At 42.5% G+C, this 19,299-nt stretch overlaps 1 protein-coding gene across 10 annotated transcripts in view; it reads right to left on the bottom strand.

Moving 5' to 3' along the window:
• Positions 1 to 19,299, bottom strand: part of EPHA5 (EPH receptor A5) — a 202,175-nt gene that overhangs the window by 155,226 nt on the left and 27,650 nt on the right. For all 10 annotated transcript variants that reach the window (XM_032108940.1, XM_032108934.1, XM_032108935.1 and 7 more), the window contains exon 3: positions 2,294 to 2,957. In XM_032108940.1, the coding sequence (XP_031964831.1) occupies positions 2,294 to 2,957 (664 nt within the window). The remainder of the gene's footprint in view (positions 1 to 2,293; positions 2,958 to 19,299) is intronic.

The raw sequence follows: 19,299 nt of genomic DNA, 5'->3' as shown, positions 1-19,299 counted from the left end.
TGAGCATCTCAGAGCCAACCAGCAGGGAATGCTTGGCACAACGACCTGGGTTAAACACAGGACATCCAAATGGAGTCCTCAAACAAAATTTGCCACAGGCACTCGAGTCCCACTGATTTGGTGATAGAATTTAGGGCTATCCCGCAAAAAAGAATTACTGGCTTTAACACCTCTAGAGGAATTAAAGTGCTAAACTCCTGCTGAGGGTGCAGGCTGTAGGTGAAGTAAAGAGTAATTTATGTGGATATACCTTAGGAACAAGGCAGGGATACACCACCACAAAGTATCTTTACACTTCCTAATTATGATCACAGGCCTACCCAACAAGGTCATAAATTGGGAGGCCAGATACTGTCCTCTTGATTAAGAAAAGCAAATTAAAAAGAACCCAACCCATACCCAAAAATGGAAAGCACAACCTTTAATCACGAAGGCCTTCTGAAAGCACACCCCAGGTTGCTATCTCAACACTGCCAGAGATGCAATCCCTCTACAGGCAGTGCAGGTTCTTCAATGATAGTCTCAGATTTCTGGTTTAAATCCGTAGTTTTTGGGGTTTGGTGTTTTGGTTTTTAGTTGGTTTTTTAATGGTGTTTTCTTTGTTTTTGAGACCTCTAAGAGTGCTTTGAGAAATCCTCATGCAACATCAGAGGACAGGACTTGAAAGGTGACCAACAGAGGACTCCTTTCCTCCAAAAATTCTTACAGGTGGACTGACCTCAGTGTCTAGACCTAGCAATAAACCAGTGTCTGTCACTTTGTGACATGGTATTTTCTGCCATAATTAAGCAAAACCTTGCTGATCTATTGACCCACATCCCTTGTCTGCGGTAGCCTGTATTTCCTCAACTTGGGATAATGTTGATCTTAGCTCCCCCCTTGTACAGTATCAAACATCAAGTCAGTCTCTTCTTCCCCCCTAAAAAGGAGAAATATCTTTATTAGCACAGCAAAAGCAAAGCCAAGACAGATTTTGCTGTACTGACTACATCTGTAGAAAAAGGAGACTATTCTGGTCAAAAATCACTCCACATGCTGCTCAGCAGAGCTTTCTCCAACACAAACATTTCTCTCAAACATTACATTTTCTCTCCATGTCAGCCCTTGAAGACTCGAACTATCTCCAGGGGCACAAGCCTGTGACCGAGGACTAAAGGATCAAGGCCACAGTTTGCTGTGGAAATGCACTAATCTATTCTTTGTACCACACTACAAACAGCAATAGTGAGTGTCTGGAGTGAGGTGAAGAGAAAATGCAACACAGACTTAGGTTGAAGTGGAATTCCTCTGCCTTCCCCACAGTATCTATTATTATCCATTATTAAGTGGCTGCAAAGAGAAGACAATTAAGGTGGGGCTGATGACCAATATATATTAATTTTGCAAAAAGCAAACTGTATTGAAATCTTTATTTGTTTACCCTTCTCTTTTACAAGCAAGTTAGTTTTAGGCTATTACGTATTTACAATGGAAGGGCAGATTTTATAAACAAGCATGTAGTACAAACCATAAAATGAGATCATATACTCAGAGTCTATTGCTGTTCTTTTTAAGTATTCTTTTAAAGGTCTTGAACTTTAGATACCCTAGATCTCTTGCACAAGGCCTCTGATGATTCAGGAGATCTGTGCTGACCAGCAACTTGGGAACCTCAGCCAGCTACTTGTGTGAAAACTTCTGCACATATGGAAGCATTTTTATCAGTGGGGCTTTAAGTTTAACTCTGAACAGCTGAGCAGCTTTGTATTAAATTATTTACCAGAGAGGAAAATCAATCAACTCACACCACATCAAATACCCAGCCCCCCACAGAGTGATAAAGACAGAAAAACATACTCCTTCAAATACAAAAACAAAATGCATCTTCTATAAAGAGATTAACTTCAAACATTCCCTGGTACAGTCCAGAAAAAAAGAAACCAGGCTTCTAAGACCCATAAGGAAATGCTGATACTGAAGAAAAATAACATAAATCTCTAAATAACAGCTGAGACTACAATTGCCTCATGGCCCCAACAGTACAGTGCTCCAAAGGTAATAGCAGAATGCCAGATTCTCTTTGTTCTCAGCCCTGTAAGCACCAGAAGCACCTGCACATAGGTGTCAAGTGCCACAACATCCACCCAAAGCCTCTGTCTTCCTGCTGTAACAGTTATTCAAAGGACCTCAGAGGAAGTGAGAACCTGACCCACCACTGTCAACTCAACCAGGCACAAAAACCATGAAACAGAAGAAAGCCCAGACTGCACACCGCCTTGGAAGCTCACACAGCACCCTCCCTGCAAACCCTTACCTTGGCAGGTGTTGTTCTTCTCCTCATACCCTGCCTTGCACAAGCACTTCCCGATGGGCACCAGCCATTCCCCCTCAGCACTGCAGTGCATCTTCGGTGCCTCCTCAGTCACTGAGTGGTTGATGCAGACACCTGACACCTCCAGGAGCTGCGAGGAATCCGCACCCGTGATGGTGTCAGGGAAGCGGGCCAGGTTGCGGATTACTGATGGGCATTTCTTGTAGTACACACGCACGGAGACCAGGGCAATGCAGGCACCTACGTCCTGGAAAGCGAGGTAAAATCCCTTTTTTGTTAGGGGCCCAACGTCTCTCACCTCTGTGTTAAGCTTCATTACTCTGTCGCCAAGGTCTAACTCTGTGAAGCTCTCATCAGCAGCAATGGTATCAATCTTGATGTACTGGTTTTCTTTGATGTTCCTCCCGTCTTCATCATCTGATTCAAAGTAATACATGTTAAAAGTCTCCTTGCAGGTCCCAAGTCCTCCTGGAAGGCTGTTACAGTCCCTCAGGGTGAATTTGAGCTCAATGAAGATGCGGGATGCCCCTTCATTAGAGATCCAGCTGGTCAGAAGCCAGTTGTTCTGATTCTGTTCCATTACCTTGCATACTTGGTATGTGTGTATCGGAGCGTAGTTTTCATCCACCTCACCAATTTCTTCCCACTGTATAAAAAGGAAAAGTAGTTTTTGAAACAGTCATAACTCATGTGAACTCTTAGCTTTCCTATCTAAGAATATCTTGTGCTTCAGCGCTTGGGACTTTCGGGGGGAAAAATGTTTTAATTGCCAAGATTTCTGTACTAGAGGCTCAACACATTCCCGATAAAGTCAGACGAAAGATCCTTCATGAATAGAAAAGGATGCTAGTTAAAACCTTTTGTTTTAGGCAGTCCAAAAGTGGGAAAACATATTGCTGGGTTTGTCCACTAGTTCTCAGTTAGAAAACAAAACAAAAGCAGATGGGGCCATTTCCTTGGGCTTTCCCAATGCATCCACACAGGAGAGAAAAAAAAAAGCTATCTACACTTTGTCTGTCCCCATTCCTCCAGGCTCCTTTCTACCACATGCTCAAATCACTGCCCCACACAACAAAAACCACACTTCTACAAGCTATTCCCCCCCACCAAACAGTATGCCAGAAAATCAGTGGAATTGAGTGATACACAAAATAAATAGGCCTTTGCTCTCCCCAAGTGTGCTAGTCAGAGAGTTCTTGCTCATGCAAATAGAGGATTACTTCCTATACAGGTTACAGGGATCTGCAAATCTTGAGCTGTTTATGTGCTACACAGGTTTTTAAGCAGAGCTCCAGGCAACTTTTTCAGCTCTTTGTGGGAACAGTAGCAACAGTTCATTTTATTTTAGCCATGCTCTGAAGGGCATCACTTGGAAGGAGTGCTTTTTCCTGATGCAGCAGAGTCAGCAGCACCACCACTGTGCCTACAACAGATACCCATTAGCATTTCCTCTCTGCTTTTGAGAACCATAGAGTTGCATTAAGAGATCAGATTAACCATCTAAGTGCAGCAAAGAACCCAGGAGAGCCAGTGTTGGTTTCAGTTTTGCTCCCTTCTACTTTTGACCCATTTGTCTGCAAGAGCTTAATTCCCAAAGCCTGCTCCACCCTCTCCTCAGCATTCCTGCACACACTCGGTCACAGCTGCGGATGCAGCACAAAGCAAATGCACAGAGCATAATTCACAGGTAGTCCTGTACAAGGTAGTAGCTATATTCCAAGCTGCCTATCTTCTGAGGGCCAAAGGCCAAATTTTTTCCTTGGAAATACAGCCTGAGATAAAGTTGAGAGTGTTCTCAGCCCAGATGCCACTACTACAGAGCTGACACAGAACACTCTCAGAGTCAATATAACAATGAAGATCTTTTTAAGGGAAACGTCGTTTTCCATTTTAAATTAAAATATCAGCAACAAGTGACATAGGAAAATAACGTGATGGTACAGCCCAAAATGAATTCTAAATGCCACCATCAGAAAAACATTTCTTCTCCTTCCTGACATGGGATGTGAAAGTGGGGACTTGTGCAGGAAGACATGCCCACTGTGATGTGCAGAGTTCCACCACCAGTCTTCCAAGACCTAACCCGAAGACATTTTTGCCATGGCAAACAGTACTTTCATTTCTAACCCTTTTTTATGTCTCTGCGCTTAAACAGACCACAATCCTACTGTGATTAAGATGTACTTGTCACCTGGTAGCGCCACAGAATTGGACAAAGATATGTCTGCAGTGAAAGCCAGGCAGACCTGTGCAGGATTCATGCCTAACTTTAGGAGAGGCAATTAACAGTTATAAGGAGAGTCACTGAGAAAACACACAGGAAAGGTATGCAACATGAGTAATTCTGCAGCTAGATTTTCTATGTTTCACTAAATAGGGAGGTTTTGATACATGAAATTAAAAGCAGAAAAACACCATTCTTCAATTACTGTGGTTAATTTAAGTGATAAATATGCTGTACACACATACTTCCAATGAATCTGTCAAACACTGTGCTAGTTTCAGCTAGAACAGAGTTAATTTGCTTTATAGCAGCTAGTATGGGGCTATGTTTAGGATTGTGCTAGAAACACTGTTGATGACACAGAGATGTTTCAGTGACTGCTAAGCCAGCACTTAACACTGAGTCAAGGCCTTTTCTGCCTCTCAGCCCATCCCACCAGCAAGGGGACTGGGGGTGCACAAGGAGTTGGGAGACAACACAGCTGGGACAGCTGGATCCCACCTGGCCCAAGGGATGTTCCAGACCATATGGTGTCATGCTCAGCACATAAAACTAGGGCAAGAAGAAAGCATTGGGGACAGGAAGAATCATGGCATTTATCAAGTCAACATTACATGTAAGGGAGCCCTGATTTCATGGGGATGGCTGAACACCCACCTGCCTATGGAAAGTGGTGTTTCCAAGTTTACTTTGCTTGTGTGTGTGGCTTTTGCTGTGCCTATTTTAGTGCCTTTATCTCAACCCATGAGTTTTCTCATTTTTACCCTTCTGATTTGCTCACTCATTCGCTGCAGAGGAAGCGAATGAATGGCTGTGTGGCACTTAGCCGCCAGCTGGGGTTAAACCACAATAGTCCTTTCTGATGGCCAGTGTAGGGCTGGAAGGGTTTGAGATAATGACAGGTTTGATTAGAATGTGCTAGATTGAATTTATAGCTGTTATTGTTGTTTAGCTATTCATTGACGGGTTCCTGAGCTTGCCATGGGGCTTGATTGCCTCACTACACACTAAAGCCTGGTGCTGGTTAGTGGCGGCTCCTTGGTTCTGCTGCTTGCTGAACTGCTGATCACCTTACTCTGCTGGGCCTGGGAACATTCTGATGCCAGCAGTGGCAAAGCACCACTGTGGCACAGAGATAAGGCTCCACTTTGAGCAGGTAAAATCCTAAGGGAATGAAGTCTGTGGCTAAGCCCAAAAAGGAGCAGAGGCAAGGAGAATAGCTCATTCCAACATTATCCCAAATGGTCTGGTCCAAAGGGCCCATGGATAGAGACTGGAATGAAAATACCACCCTGCTTACCTGAAATGGCTGAACACCAGGCAGCCCATGGGAAATGGTAAATTAATTCCTTGGTTCGCTTTGTTTGTGTGTGCAGCTTTTGCTTTACCTATTATTTTAGTATCTTTATCTCAACTCATGAGTTTTCTTACTTTTACCCTTCTGATTTGCTCACTTGCTGGTGGGGAGTCAGAGGAGCTGTGTGGTGCTTAACTGCTGGCTGTGGTTAAAACATGACACCATATAAAGGTGAAGTCTTATTTTTATGAAGGTGGTGGTGATTCTCCATTTGATGAGAGAGGGAGAGTAACCCTCCACTTCCCCCAACCCACAGGGACATCCCTGCCAAATCAGCCGAGGGGACAGATGAGCACATCCCAATATAGCCTAGGATATATATGACGACTTTAACTTTGCTTTTTTTCTGGCTGAAGGTCAGAGGATCACTCAAACAACTGCTCACATCAACGAGCATATAGGAAAAAGTGTTAATTTCCAGCAGGAAGTGGTGCAAAGCATTTCAGGACTGGAAATTGCTCAGACCAGTTTATCAAATGGAGATGTGTATGGATGGCTACAAGGTACACAGTGTAACTCCGTACAACATTTAGAGAGCATTAATGCATAGTTTCTTTCATGGAACTGACACTTTCAATGACTTTTAGTGATGTTGCAGTAATATCATTGGTGACCTAACTTGATGGCATGCTGAAAAACATCACTTGACTATTTTCATACTTGCCAGGTCAATTTTCAAGGACCCAACTGTGATGCTCCCCAGAGTTATGAAGTTAAGCTCATTTCCACTGCTGCTTTAGGAGTTGTGCTTTTGGGAGCAAGTACAAAGTTCATTTGTTGAAATACTAAGTGCAGTGAGTCTAATGGTTGCTTTCATGCACTGAGAGCACTAAACACCATGAGGAGAAAGGTCCAAGCATAAATACCTCAATCAACTGAGCTAGAGTCTAATCTCAGCTGCAAGAAATGGCACACGACACATCTCAGGCTTCAGGATGTGCTGCGCTTCCAGTACTGCACCCCAGATCCCAGCAAATCCTGTCATCACCACCTGCCATCAAACCTAAAGCAATCATCAGAGCATGAGAAAGGGGAGGTGCTAATGAGCTAAGGCTGCTTATCTCTGTATAATCCTCAAGGGAAAGTCAACCAGATTTTATCAGAGCAGCCAGTATTGTGCAAGATCTCTGCTCTGTCATTTAATCTTCTTCTCTCCTATCTGCATGTAGGACTACACTATTTCTTTCTCTTCAGCTGGATCTGCCTACCCCAGAGACTGCAGGCAACCTGCCACCCTTCTGCTTTTACATCCCTCCACGAGATGGAGATGGCAGTAAGAGCCCCTGCACCTTCTTCCTGGTCCCAGCTTCCAGTCACTACAGACCTCAGATGAGTCTTTCAGCCAACAAAGAAATACAAACCAGAAGATGAAATGTAGTGCCTTACAGTTAATGAAAAAGAAAACCCACCACATTAAAGAGACAGCATCTAGATGAAAATTTTTGGCATGAAAAAAAAGTTAAGTACAACTGAAAAATTGTGTAATGTTGTAATTGCTCTCTGCAGCATGTGTTTTTTGAGATATAAATCAACCCCATCTGCAGGATTAAAACAAAAATGCAACCATTAATTTGGTGGTAAATGTTTTCTCTACATCTTTAATAGCCCTAAGAAGGAAAACACAAACGCATTTCAATGGCCTGATGTTAAATCATTCATAGAAGACCTATTTCTGAATCAGAAATTTCCAGCACACTACTGCTGGAGAGTAAAAATGCAGCTCCATCAATAGGAAGCACACAGTTCATACAGGCTGGCTGTCTACAGAAAGGCCAAAGATATCACACCTCTAACTAAAGACATGAGAGTTAAAAAAGCATTCTGTGGAGCAGCCTTGGGTTAAATGGACAATTTTAGAACACATTCACCAGCTGTCTGCTACTTAGGCTTGTTTCTAATCTTGGAGATTTCCAGGAGTGCAATTTGCTACCACAGCACAGCGAAAGGCTGCTGCCCCAAAACCAAATACTGACAGCAGGGATGAAAATTTCAGAGCTTTTGTTTCTTTGGTTTTTAGGGGATGGGAGGGTTGCAGTACGAGTTTTTGTTATTGGTCTTCAGTAACTCACTCACTTTCTTTAGCATCCACTAAAGTCAGTGTAGACATTTCAAGCCTTGCTCCTAATTCCACACATCCTTGCACAGGTGAAAAAAAATAAGGCATTTAGCAAAATCCTAGGAATCTTAAGAGGAAAAGGGAGCTTAAGAACATTAAACAAAGGTGTTCCTAAGACTTACCTGAAACCTTCCCAGCAGGACTCCCTCACTCCAAGGGCTGTGAAATCTGCCTCTCTTCCCACTCCCTATTTCACAGGCTCTGTGGTAGGAGAAGCCTCATCCTCTCCTATTTAATTTTTCCACCCCACCACACAGAGCTCTGCAACAAATGCATGTTAACTCAGGTATCTGCTGGCACAAAGATGTAAAATTAAAAAAGGATTTATGTATTTTACCTTTTTCTCTTTTGGAAAAAAGCAAGCCTGGCATAGATCTCTGATCTCAGGCTTTGAATGTGTGGAAGCATCAGAGACACTCTATGTGCTTTGCCCACAGAAAGGCAATTTTACCTCAAAATACTTCTGTCAAGCCCACCACGAGCACATACTGGTGCAGCGGACAGCATGGCATGGTGCTATGCAATCCCTATGCCAAGTCAAAAGGGGACACCTGACGCCCTTTCAGAAGGGCAAACCGGCCTGATGTTCGGCTCAGTACTAGCTATCCTGCCTTTCATCCTGGTAATATTCGGGCAGACTCTTCGATTTCCTTTTATGCAGCTGATGTTAAGACCTGGCTGCCAATCAATAGCCTCCAGCTTAGCTCCCACACAAATGTTCCCTCCCACTACTCAACTTTATCTTGCAACCTGCTTCTTCCCTCCCATCACAAAACCCAAAAACTTGCGGGGTTTTGTTTTTTTTTTTTTTTCCAGCTGCCTGCTGGTTTCCACTTGCTATCGTACTACACAGTTATAGCAAACAAGCAGCAGGCTCTCCTCTGTGCAGTTTCAGTGACTTCGGCGAGGTTACGTAAGGCTAAATCTCTAGTGAAAGCCAGGCAGAGCACCACATATCTTTTCTTCTGCACTGCAGGTTTTGCAGGGCTGTGCTAGTTGTAAAATAAGGCTGACTATGTCACTATCTTGCCTACTGCAAAACAGTAATTACAAACAGGCCAGTCCCAAGATTCAGGTACTTCAAATCCTGCCACCAAATACTGCCAGTGTTATCAACACAAACTGTGATACATGGCATTGCTCAGATTTTCAGCCTGGGAGCCGTAAGATTAAGCAAGAGCCTCATTTTGCTGGAGGTGTTTCAGTCTTCATTAAATGGGTTTTGCTTGCTCAAAGAACAAGAACACAAAAGACAATGCACCCAAAAGTCATGTTACTTTTAGCTCTCTCCACAGCAATGCTAACCTCAGGACTGGCAGGAGCAAAACAATTTGTTTTATCTTGAACACTGGCATTGGCAAGAGGTGTATGTATAACCTATGTGACCTACTGATCATGGCAAGAGTCCACCAGCACCTGGATGGGGCACTTGAGAAGCCTGGTTCCCCCTCACAGCAAGGGACAATGACCCAAACCACTCTCAAGCAGTAGAAAAATATAGTAAACCCGTAACAGTGCTGCACGTTTGTTTGCAAGTCTGCTCTTCCCAATGGGTGAGCAGTGCGAGGAGCAGAGCAGAGACATCAAAATAGCTTTGTCCAGCTTTTTCCATCAGTACCAGGTCACTGGACCCTGCTAAACAGCACTCTTGGGCAACAATTTTTAAGCACTTGTGCCAGGGTAACCACATAGGTTTAAAACTCAAGTTCTATTTTGGGGCAGGATGCTTGCTCACTAGGACAGCTCAGCAGCTTCCCCACTCCTGCCCCACATCAACCAGTGGAAGGACACCAACTAGAGCCACGTGACTTTTCCCAGTAAATGACAAGTTTGAAATAAAAATAATCAGGAAACCAAAGAATTTCATGTACTTGGATCCAGGTAGGACAGGAGGAGAGGGAACAACAATAAAAAAAATTAGTAAAGGAGAAACCAGTTAATCTAACAGCCTCACAAACCATGTCTTTACCATCTTTTCTTCTTGAGTCTAAACAAAAAAGAGGGCAGATTAAAAAAATACGAAAAAACTGTTCTGGAGTAATATGAACTACTTCTTTCAGCCTCAAACACACTGCTTTAAATTTCAGCTACCAAGCAACAAAAAATTTATTACTTGTGCAAACTTTTCCAATACCAATATCCACTTTATAGTGCAAAAGATGAAGCTATTTTTACATATTCCCAGACTGTTTTTGGGGTTTTAGAGCTCATTTTAAGGGCAGGAGCCAGTGTCAAAAAGAAACTGTGTTCAATGCAAACAACATTTGGAACAGTGTTTACTAAAACCTTTAAATACCAGAAGCAGTTGCAACCTGGGATTTTACTATTTCCATACATCTGACAGTGCCCCCACCGGAGACTCAAGCCTCATTTGGATGGCAATTTTACAACTGGGACATTTATACATACAGATATATATTCCTACTGACAGCAGTTACTAGTCAAGCAAAAACCATAATGGATAACAGAGGATAGAGAGTATCTGATTAATCTCCCTACTCAGGCAGAAATCTGGCCTAATGAAAGCTGAGTTTCTGAAGAAGGAACTTTACATTTTCTGGTGGCTTGGCACATTCCCAATTTCTCCAACCAGGAAAATAAAATGAAAGTAAGAACACTCTAACTTTCAGGCTACTCTTCTTGTTTTACTAGTGGATTGCAGTTTCCTGCTGTTTCTTACAACGCCACTCTGGTTACTAAGCTGCATAGTCCGGTTAACGCACAGCTTCAGAATATCCTGAGGTTAATAAGCTGAAGTAAATATGAGTTTCCTCACTCATTACAGGAGATTTCCCAGCTAGAAGCTAAGGATCATTTTTCATAAACTAAAACGTATGTGGGGGCGAAGTAAATAGCAAAGAGGTACGAACTGGAAATTCAAAGCATGATTTTGAGATGTGCCATGTCACACTACTGGATGTTTTTCTCAATCTCTGTATTAGCCAAACACATATTCCCTAGTCCACATGTGATATGTACCTAGCAGAAAGCATACTCAGAAAGTCACTTCCATTATCACCCCCTTCCACCCACCTCCCACTAAAAGGGCAAATTCTCACCTCAGCAGTTACAGGAACTGCCAGATACGTGCTTCTGAATGACCCCCGGCAATGTGTGGGCAGCAAAGATGCTAAGAGGAGAAAAAGGGTCTTGCTTTCTGTTAAAGGCTACTCCCCCCCACATCAAGAGTTAACAAGACTCAATTTCACTTGGCACCAAGGTTTCACATTTGGCTTTGCACTGGGACAAAGGGCAGGAGATGGAATAGCAAAGGTGGGGAGATGATCGATGTTTCATCTCCGCTATAAAAAAGCTGCACTGAAAATGAGCTGGGTAGATGTTCACAACACCATCATACTCCATCCTAGCTCCACTGCTGCCAACTACACATTCCAATACTCAGAACAGCTTGCCAGCAGACATCAGCTTTAAAAAAAATGCAGTTTTTAGAACTGAGAGCTTAAGCATCTGGGTGGATAGTTCTGTATCTTACAGTGTTTTGGATATTTTTAATTCCACCCAGGTCAACCTTTCACCACTCTGAGTGCAATCAGGCCTTCTAGAAATCCTCCTCCTTCATGAAGTTATGTCAAGAAAGGCTCTCACACAGTCACACTGCTCAGAGCAGAGGGAAAATGCCAAACAGGAGAGCCCCACACTGAAACTATGAGACAAAGCATGACTGCTCCTCTCAAGAAGAGCTATATGTGAAGATGTATCAGCCACCTAAAGTTACATGGAGAACTTAATAATCATCAGCTCCTACTGCGTGAACATTTGAATTTGATACTTGAACAATTTTTCAATATTCTTTTTTTATTTGTAACATGCATTTGAAGTTTGCTGCCACACCTTCCATTTTGGCAGCTGGCTGTGCAGGAGACTTCTCAGTAAAACTCCCTGTAAGGCAAAAGTGTTGAAAATTCCTGGATTGCTCTGCACCACTACCTAGATAAGAAACAATGCAGATTTCTGGAAAGCTGTGATAGCATCTCAAAACACAAGCAGCAATTTCCACCACAGAGTGCCAACCAAACAAACGGGTAAGAAAGAAGAATTAAAACATTAAAAATTATTTTCAGAACAACCTTATGATGAAATGTGTTATCTGTTCAGAGACCTGCACAATTCAAGCTGTTGAAAAATGGAGAAACATCATGACAAAGTCACCTAGCTTTTTCAGTCTGCACACCAAGATACATGGGAAAAAAATGAAAATGGGACTGAAGTTTAGCTCAGACTTTGATAATTTGCATGATCAATGGAAGATGTCAGCACCAGAATCCAAATGGAATGAGAACCCAGCTGGAGGCTAGCAGAACTGAAATGGAAAGGAGCACCAGCCCTTCTCCAGCATGCCTAATCAGGGACTGTGCCAACCCCCTTACTAGAACAAAGCAATGTGTTATCTGGAAACCCCATCTCCCCTCCCACAGGTTTATTTTTCTAAAGGTTTGAAATTCGCTGTATATCTGAATTAAAACATCCATTTCAAATCACAGTCCAGCAATGGAGGGAAAGACAATGGAGACGAGCGTGAATGAAGCAATGAAGAAACAAAATACCACTAAATCATTTTTCACTGTTTAATATACACCCATTGCAGAGCAACTTAACAAAGGCCAGAACCAACAGTATTGATGCCACGTGGTATAACCGACGCCACGCGGCATGGTATAACTGAAACCATGTGGTATAACCGACACCACGTGGTATAACCGACGCCACGCGGCATGGTATAACTGAAACCATGTGGTATAACCGACACCACGTGGTATAACCGACGCCACGCGGCATGGTATAACTGAAACCATGTGGTATAACCGACACCACGTGGTATAACCGACGCCACGCGGCATGGTATAACTGAAACCATGTGGTATAACCGACACCACGTGGTATAACCGACGCCACGTGGTGTAACACTGGGAGGCTGACAGAGCCAGATCTTCAGAAGGACTCAGGATTGGGTTAGGGTTGGGCCTAGGGCTAGGGTTAGGTTATGGTTTAGGGATTAGCATTTCGTGTTAAGGATAGGGTTAGGGTTGCTGCCTTACGGTTGGGTTAAGGTTTAGGGTTAGGTTTGGGTTTAGGGTTAGGGGCTAACATTGGGTTAGGGGTTAACAGTGGGTTAGGGGTAGGGTTAGGGTTTAGGCTTAGGTTTAGAGTAGGGTAGGGTAAGGATTAGGATTAGGGATGCTTGGATTTTCAAAGGCTTTGGGATATTTTTCACATTATTCATCATCTGATGTGACCAAAAGTTTCACAGAACAATTTTGAAAAGCAACAAGAAAGTAAGTTTTTCTTATTACTTTAATGTTGTGCTAATATTTAAATAAATCAAAATGTTTGTGGGGACTCTAACTGTTTACTTCAATTGAAACAATAAATAGCATTTGGTTTATTTTTAATGCACCAAACAGCAAAAATTTGCAAAATCTAAGCTCACCTTCTTTCTCTTTATCCTTGTTGTTGTCTTCATAAAATTTCCCTCAAGGGAGTACACATTTAAGAGTTTTCAGTAAAAAAGAAGAAGATTCTTGATCTAAATGTTTATTTAATGCATATAGAGCAGATTAAACTCCTTGGTTTTTGAATATTTCACGCAAAGTGATACAATTATCCACGTGCTGCATTGGCAAAGTCTAACCTCTCAGGCGTATACAAAATTTGACTAGATTACAGACAGCCCATACACTGTATCAGATCCTCCAGCAAATGCATTATTTTGCCACTGCTCCCTGGTCTTTAATCTACCCAAAGCTTTTCATAGAGATAATATTACATTCATGGCTTAGGCCTTGACAACTGCACCCATAAATCAATTTTAAACCTCACATTAATCATCTTTCTGTAATCAGTGGCTATTCAGCACAAATTTACATCTCATTTCTGTTGGCCAAACAGCCACATTAGAGCTTTGAAGCTTATTCAGGCTTAAATGATTATATTCCCCTAATAAACACTGCAGTCCTCTCAGTCCAGCTGCTGTGAGCTGCATTAATGATATGCCGTGGCAGCAGGGGCCATCTGAAGCCAGCCTTGTGTGATGCTACAAGCAGCAGCCCCCATGCCAAACAGATTTTTTGCATTTCCAAGACTCTCAGAAGAAATGACAAGGCTACGCTGCCTGTGCAGACCCTCCTACGGGAACTTGGCGCGCGCGGTAGGCACACACAACATGCGATTCATTGCACCTCCCCTTAACAGCTCCATTTGCCACCTTGAATACATGGGGTTACCAGTAAAAATCCCAAACCAGATTTCTTGATTGCCCACATGCTGAGTACCTTAGCTTACTTTGGGTTTGGTGACAGTTCTGGTGAATCTGAACCGTCTACAAAACCCACTTTTCCCACCTGTCAGGCAGCTCTAACTTTGTGCACAGCACCAACAAACTGCATCTTAGCATGATTTTCTTTAATTACCTCAGAATTAGGCATTACATTTTTAATATCTGAGTGCAACTTTTTTCCCTGGTTTTTGGGTTGGTCTCACTGCTTTGTGTGACAAAGATTATCACTCAGGATTACAGTAAGCAGCTAAAACATGATCAGTTCAGGGCAGATTTTGCATGTACTTGCCTGCAATCCCTACAGCAAAACAATCTATTCTGATTGAACAAAGAATAATTATTTAATTAAAGAACCTTGCCAGGCCTACATTATTCAAACTGCATAAAAAGCCTCACATTGATTGTATATTCACTTTCAGTTAAGGTCTGAATCAGTATGCTAAGATCTAAAAATGAATGAACAGAATGGGTTTATCATACTTACCCCACTATAGGTAATAAATTATACATGTGGATGCCTGGCATGCTTATTCCACCACATAATGAAACTTTTAGTTACTTTTTATTCTACGGAATTTAATTCCCATTGTGTCAGGTTTATGTTACCATTTAAATAAGGCACCAGAATTACATGGATGTAAATCTGCAGGACAAAGGTGCAATGTTTCTTTTAATCTGGAATTGAAGAAACACAGATGTGCTCAATTGTTTGCAACAGATGTCCTATATCCTAACCATTTCACAAAGAATACATTTCATACCTGCAACCTCCACACTCTCTCCCGGTATCTGACAACCACCGAAGAACCACTTGAACGTCAACATGCCACAGCTAGGAAAGGAAACACAATCGTGTGCCAAATACTCAGCTGAGATGCCTGCAACGCAGAAATAAATGCTGCTTTGGCAATCAGCTGTGATAATGCAAGGTCTAGGAAAGCTGCTGAAGTTTTCAGAAGAAACTGAAAAAACTCGAATTGTTTTCTTAACCAAGAGGTAAACCATGGCTTAGCCTGATGGTAATACTGCAACACATACACAGAGGAAAAAAAAAAAATCTGTTATTAGTTTGCTTTTTGCCTAACCAACAAAAGATCCTGGAATTTAAATTGAATGCTTTTGAAGAGAAGGGAAGACAACTTTGTTATTGGGGGGCAGGGCATAATCACCCACAGTGAGAACTTGCCATGACAGTCAAACCATCATTCAGAACTTTTAAGTGGGATCCAAAGAAGTTTCAGAAGGCAGCATCTGATCAGGCAGCCAAGCCTATGACAAGCCACATATATTTGTCACCTAAGTAAGGTGGGTTAAAGCTAGCACCAACATGCCCATGCCTTGTGGGAGTACAGAGTGGGTACACAGGAATTAAGATTCATGTTTATTGCCCTCACCAGGTTACAATAAGTGTCTCTTCCAGGCCCAAGTCCCTAAGGCAGAGGTGAAGAACACAGAAATGGCTGAAGACATGTGGTTCCTAAGAGAACAAACTATCCAAAATAGTTGAAACAGAAAATGAATTAACTGGTGTATTGCTACATCTCTGCCTGCTGGGTTAAGCTACAAGCTCTTACTACTGTTATTTTCTATCCAGGGTGCACTGGGATTAATGGTGGGTTAGAAGTTGGAGAGGCAGAGTAGCAAGAGCAAGTAAACATATGGACATGGGAAGGGGCTGCATTTCCTTATGAGAAAAGAGATTGCTATCAATCAACCCTTCCTCCAGCAAATTTGGGTTACAGTGGGAGATCACAATTTGCTGATCCCAGGTGGAAAAGGACCTGCTGGATTTTGGCCACCCCAAACACTCTGATCTGCAGCTTATGGACAGAACTCAGTAAAATTGCAGCAACAGCATTTTACAGCTAGGCAAGATAATTCTTGTCTGGAGTCTGGATTTCTGGTAAAAGAAGTTTTACACAATCTTCAGGAGTCCTTGAAAGGTACCACTTGGCACAGAAACTACAGATGATTATTTATCCAGCTCTATCCTGGGCCTTGCTCTCACTCTACAAAATGGACTGATTGGCCATTTCACAGTAACATGAAATTACAACCACAGTTTCATCATTATTTAGCAATTAAACCATTAAATCAATCCCCTTTCAATTTTTGTCTCGTCAGCTTCAGAGTCTTTCAGCAAACCCGGATGCATATTTCACAAAGTGCTGAAGTTTGAAAGGAAAAGGATGAGTGAATGCACTTTGAAAAATAAATTAAAAGTACAGTTCTCAGAGGAAGAGCTAATTAGCATAGGGAACAGCACTTCTGCAGGTTATGTGGTTAATTGACATCATTCTCCTTACCAAAACACATACCCACTGAAAAGAAGACCACTGAAGAAATGGTACTCTGATGCTGAAATGTTGCCCCCATAGTGCACAACACACAAAGCTTTCTAATAATGTTTGCTGTCATTCATAAATTACTGTGCACAAAGAAACTTAAAACAGTAAGCAGTGAAAGAAATTTTGTGCCAAGTCGAGGAATTAGCCATTTAGGAGAAGGACACAAAAACCTGTTCTTGCTTCCCAATAGCTTCCTCTTGCCTTGTGAGCAAGTGACATTGGACCAGGCCCAAAAGAACTCTACCACTCATACATACAAAAGGGGAATTTTCGCATTTGTGTGGACTGAAGCAATCAGACAGGCCATCCAAGCACACAAGTGATTTTGGTTCTGTCTCCTTTGCTCAGGGATGCAGACTCCTGAGATGCCGAAAGGTATCTGGCTTTGCAGGCATGCTGCCTTTACTTGCACAGAAGCTGGTGCTGAGCCAGGACTGAATCCCACCTTTCCTAGGGCTCTAAGAGGCTCCAAGGTTGTATCTTCCACTGTAACAGGAACCTGTCTTCCTACCAAAACCTGTGTACATGGTACACTCCTGTAGCAGCATAACCACCTCCCATGGACTCCCCTTACCATACAACCACCCCACAGGTTTCCTGATGACAGTCTTCAGCGCAGCTCTAGCCCACATTTTCATGTCATAGAGCATCTTGCACCATTCTGCAACTCCTACCTGCCACAGCAACCAGCTGAGCAGCCACTAAGATTCCCTCTTCATTTTTACCTGGCTTCCATCACAAGGATGATTTTCTTCTCATTGCGATCCATCTGCCTCACATAGCAAACAAGGTTGTGCAACAATTTTCTAAGATCACTTTCAGAAAGGCATTTTCTTTTCACATAGCATCGCTTCAGCTAGGACAAATTGCGAAGATCACATAAGAGAGTCCACAGCTACCCAAGAGATCAAAGTCCTACTTTATAGGGCAAAAAACCATTAAAAAATTAGAGAAGGCTGGGATGTGGCTAACTTGCTTGTGGCCTCTGTTTGCTTGAAACAGTTGTTGGGAGGAGAAGAGAGAAATGAGTAGTATGCACCTGTAAAGCTAACAAAGAAGAGGCACAGAAAGATCCATTGACTGAGAAATAAAGTTTGACCAATTTGAGCTAGAAATATTAATTTGTCTTACAATAAGGACAGAGTGACGCTGGTACAAGCTATAGAGGGATATGGACTTACCACAAGAGGATAACTAAATCAAAGAAAGCTCTCTCCAGAAGATGCACTGTAGGCCAAATCAAGGTTACAGACCTGCTGCAAGGACCCCTGAACAGGTTTCTACACCATACGTGCCACAAGAGATTCAACTACATAATGTTAACAGACCCAGTGGCCTTAAATCCTAGGAAGCTACACCACCATTATCTTCAGCTCACACACACATGAATCTGCTCTTCTTTTAAATATAAGAACTAGCAAATACTACAATCTTGTGCTTTTCCCCAACTGAATGTTTTACCCCACCAGCACTGAAACCATAACTCACTAACAAACAGAAATAGCATGTCTAGAATGTCAATGATTTGCAATCGACATATTTGAACAGCAGGGTGTTGCCCAACTTTCTTCCTTAATATCATTTTGATTCCTTATGTATTTGCTGCAATACAGGAAAAAACAGTTCTCAGTTTTAAAACTCTGCAGAGCAGAGAAGGAAGGAAATTTGCCAAGTAATATCTTTGGTCACAGCACTGTGCGTGAAGAAAAATTGTTTGCACTCTACTTTCTCTCTTTGCTGCTTTATTTTTGAACAAACAAAACAAATGTTGAAAAGAAGGAAGCGGACGATCTGTTTTTTAAAGGCAGTAATCAAGACCTTGCAAACTTAGGTCATTCCCAGTTCAACAAAACGCAGAACACCAATGGCATTAGTCCCCATTTTGGGTCTTAGTTGCTTGTTTTACCCTTGATCAATGGGGACACTGTAGTCTCCCAGCACAGCCAGAAGCACCAGGGAATTAGTTTGGGAAAAGCTACCCTCATACAAAAAAACTCAACATAGATTCTGGCTTCTGACAAAGACCATCTGCAACACCTGGAGAGATGCACAGGGACTTCTGCACATTCAGCTTCAACAAGGTCAGCCTCTGCAAACAGCAATGCTGAGAAACACCCCAGGTTAGCCCTGGAGGAGATACCCCTGCAAGCAAAAAATCTCTCCGTAGTGCTGTGCTCAAAAGGGGCAGAGAACAGAGAAGTCCAAAAGGTTTACCTGGGCTAGTGGCATCAAACAAAATAGCTTTGCAAACACCGAGCAAGGGCTGCTTAAGATTCCCTGCTTTCCCTTCAACACCTTCACAGCAAAAGCCTTTTACAAATATTACACAGGCAGCACCATAACCAAATCCCCTGGGGGCTAAAGACATTTGCCAGGTCAATACACTTATACAGCTCTGAGAAACAGGCTCTGCCAGACTTACTGTGACTCCAAAGGACACAGTAGCTCCTGCCTATCTGCACTGTCTGTCCACATCGAGACCACCACTCCGACATACATATACCAGACTCTGAAGAAGCAGTGTTTTGAAATTGAATATACAGGGCTTGGGGAGCTGAGCTTACAACCTGAGTAATCGGCAAGGATATTCAATTATCATTAAAATTAATAAGTAGGACAATAATGTAATCCCTGGACGGGTTTTGATT

Source organism: Corvus moneduloides, chromosome 5 (assembly GCF_009650955.1).
Source record: "Corvus moneduloides isolate bCorMon1 chromosome 5, bCorMon1.pri, whole genome shotgun sequence".
In the NCBI taxonomy this organism is placed as follows: Eukaryota; Metazoa; Chordata; class Aves; order Passeriformes; family Corvidae; genus Corvus; species Corvus moneduloides.
The sequence above is the reverse complement of the archived record's forward strand: the minus strand, read 5'-3'. Positions and strand labels throughout refer to the sequence as shown.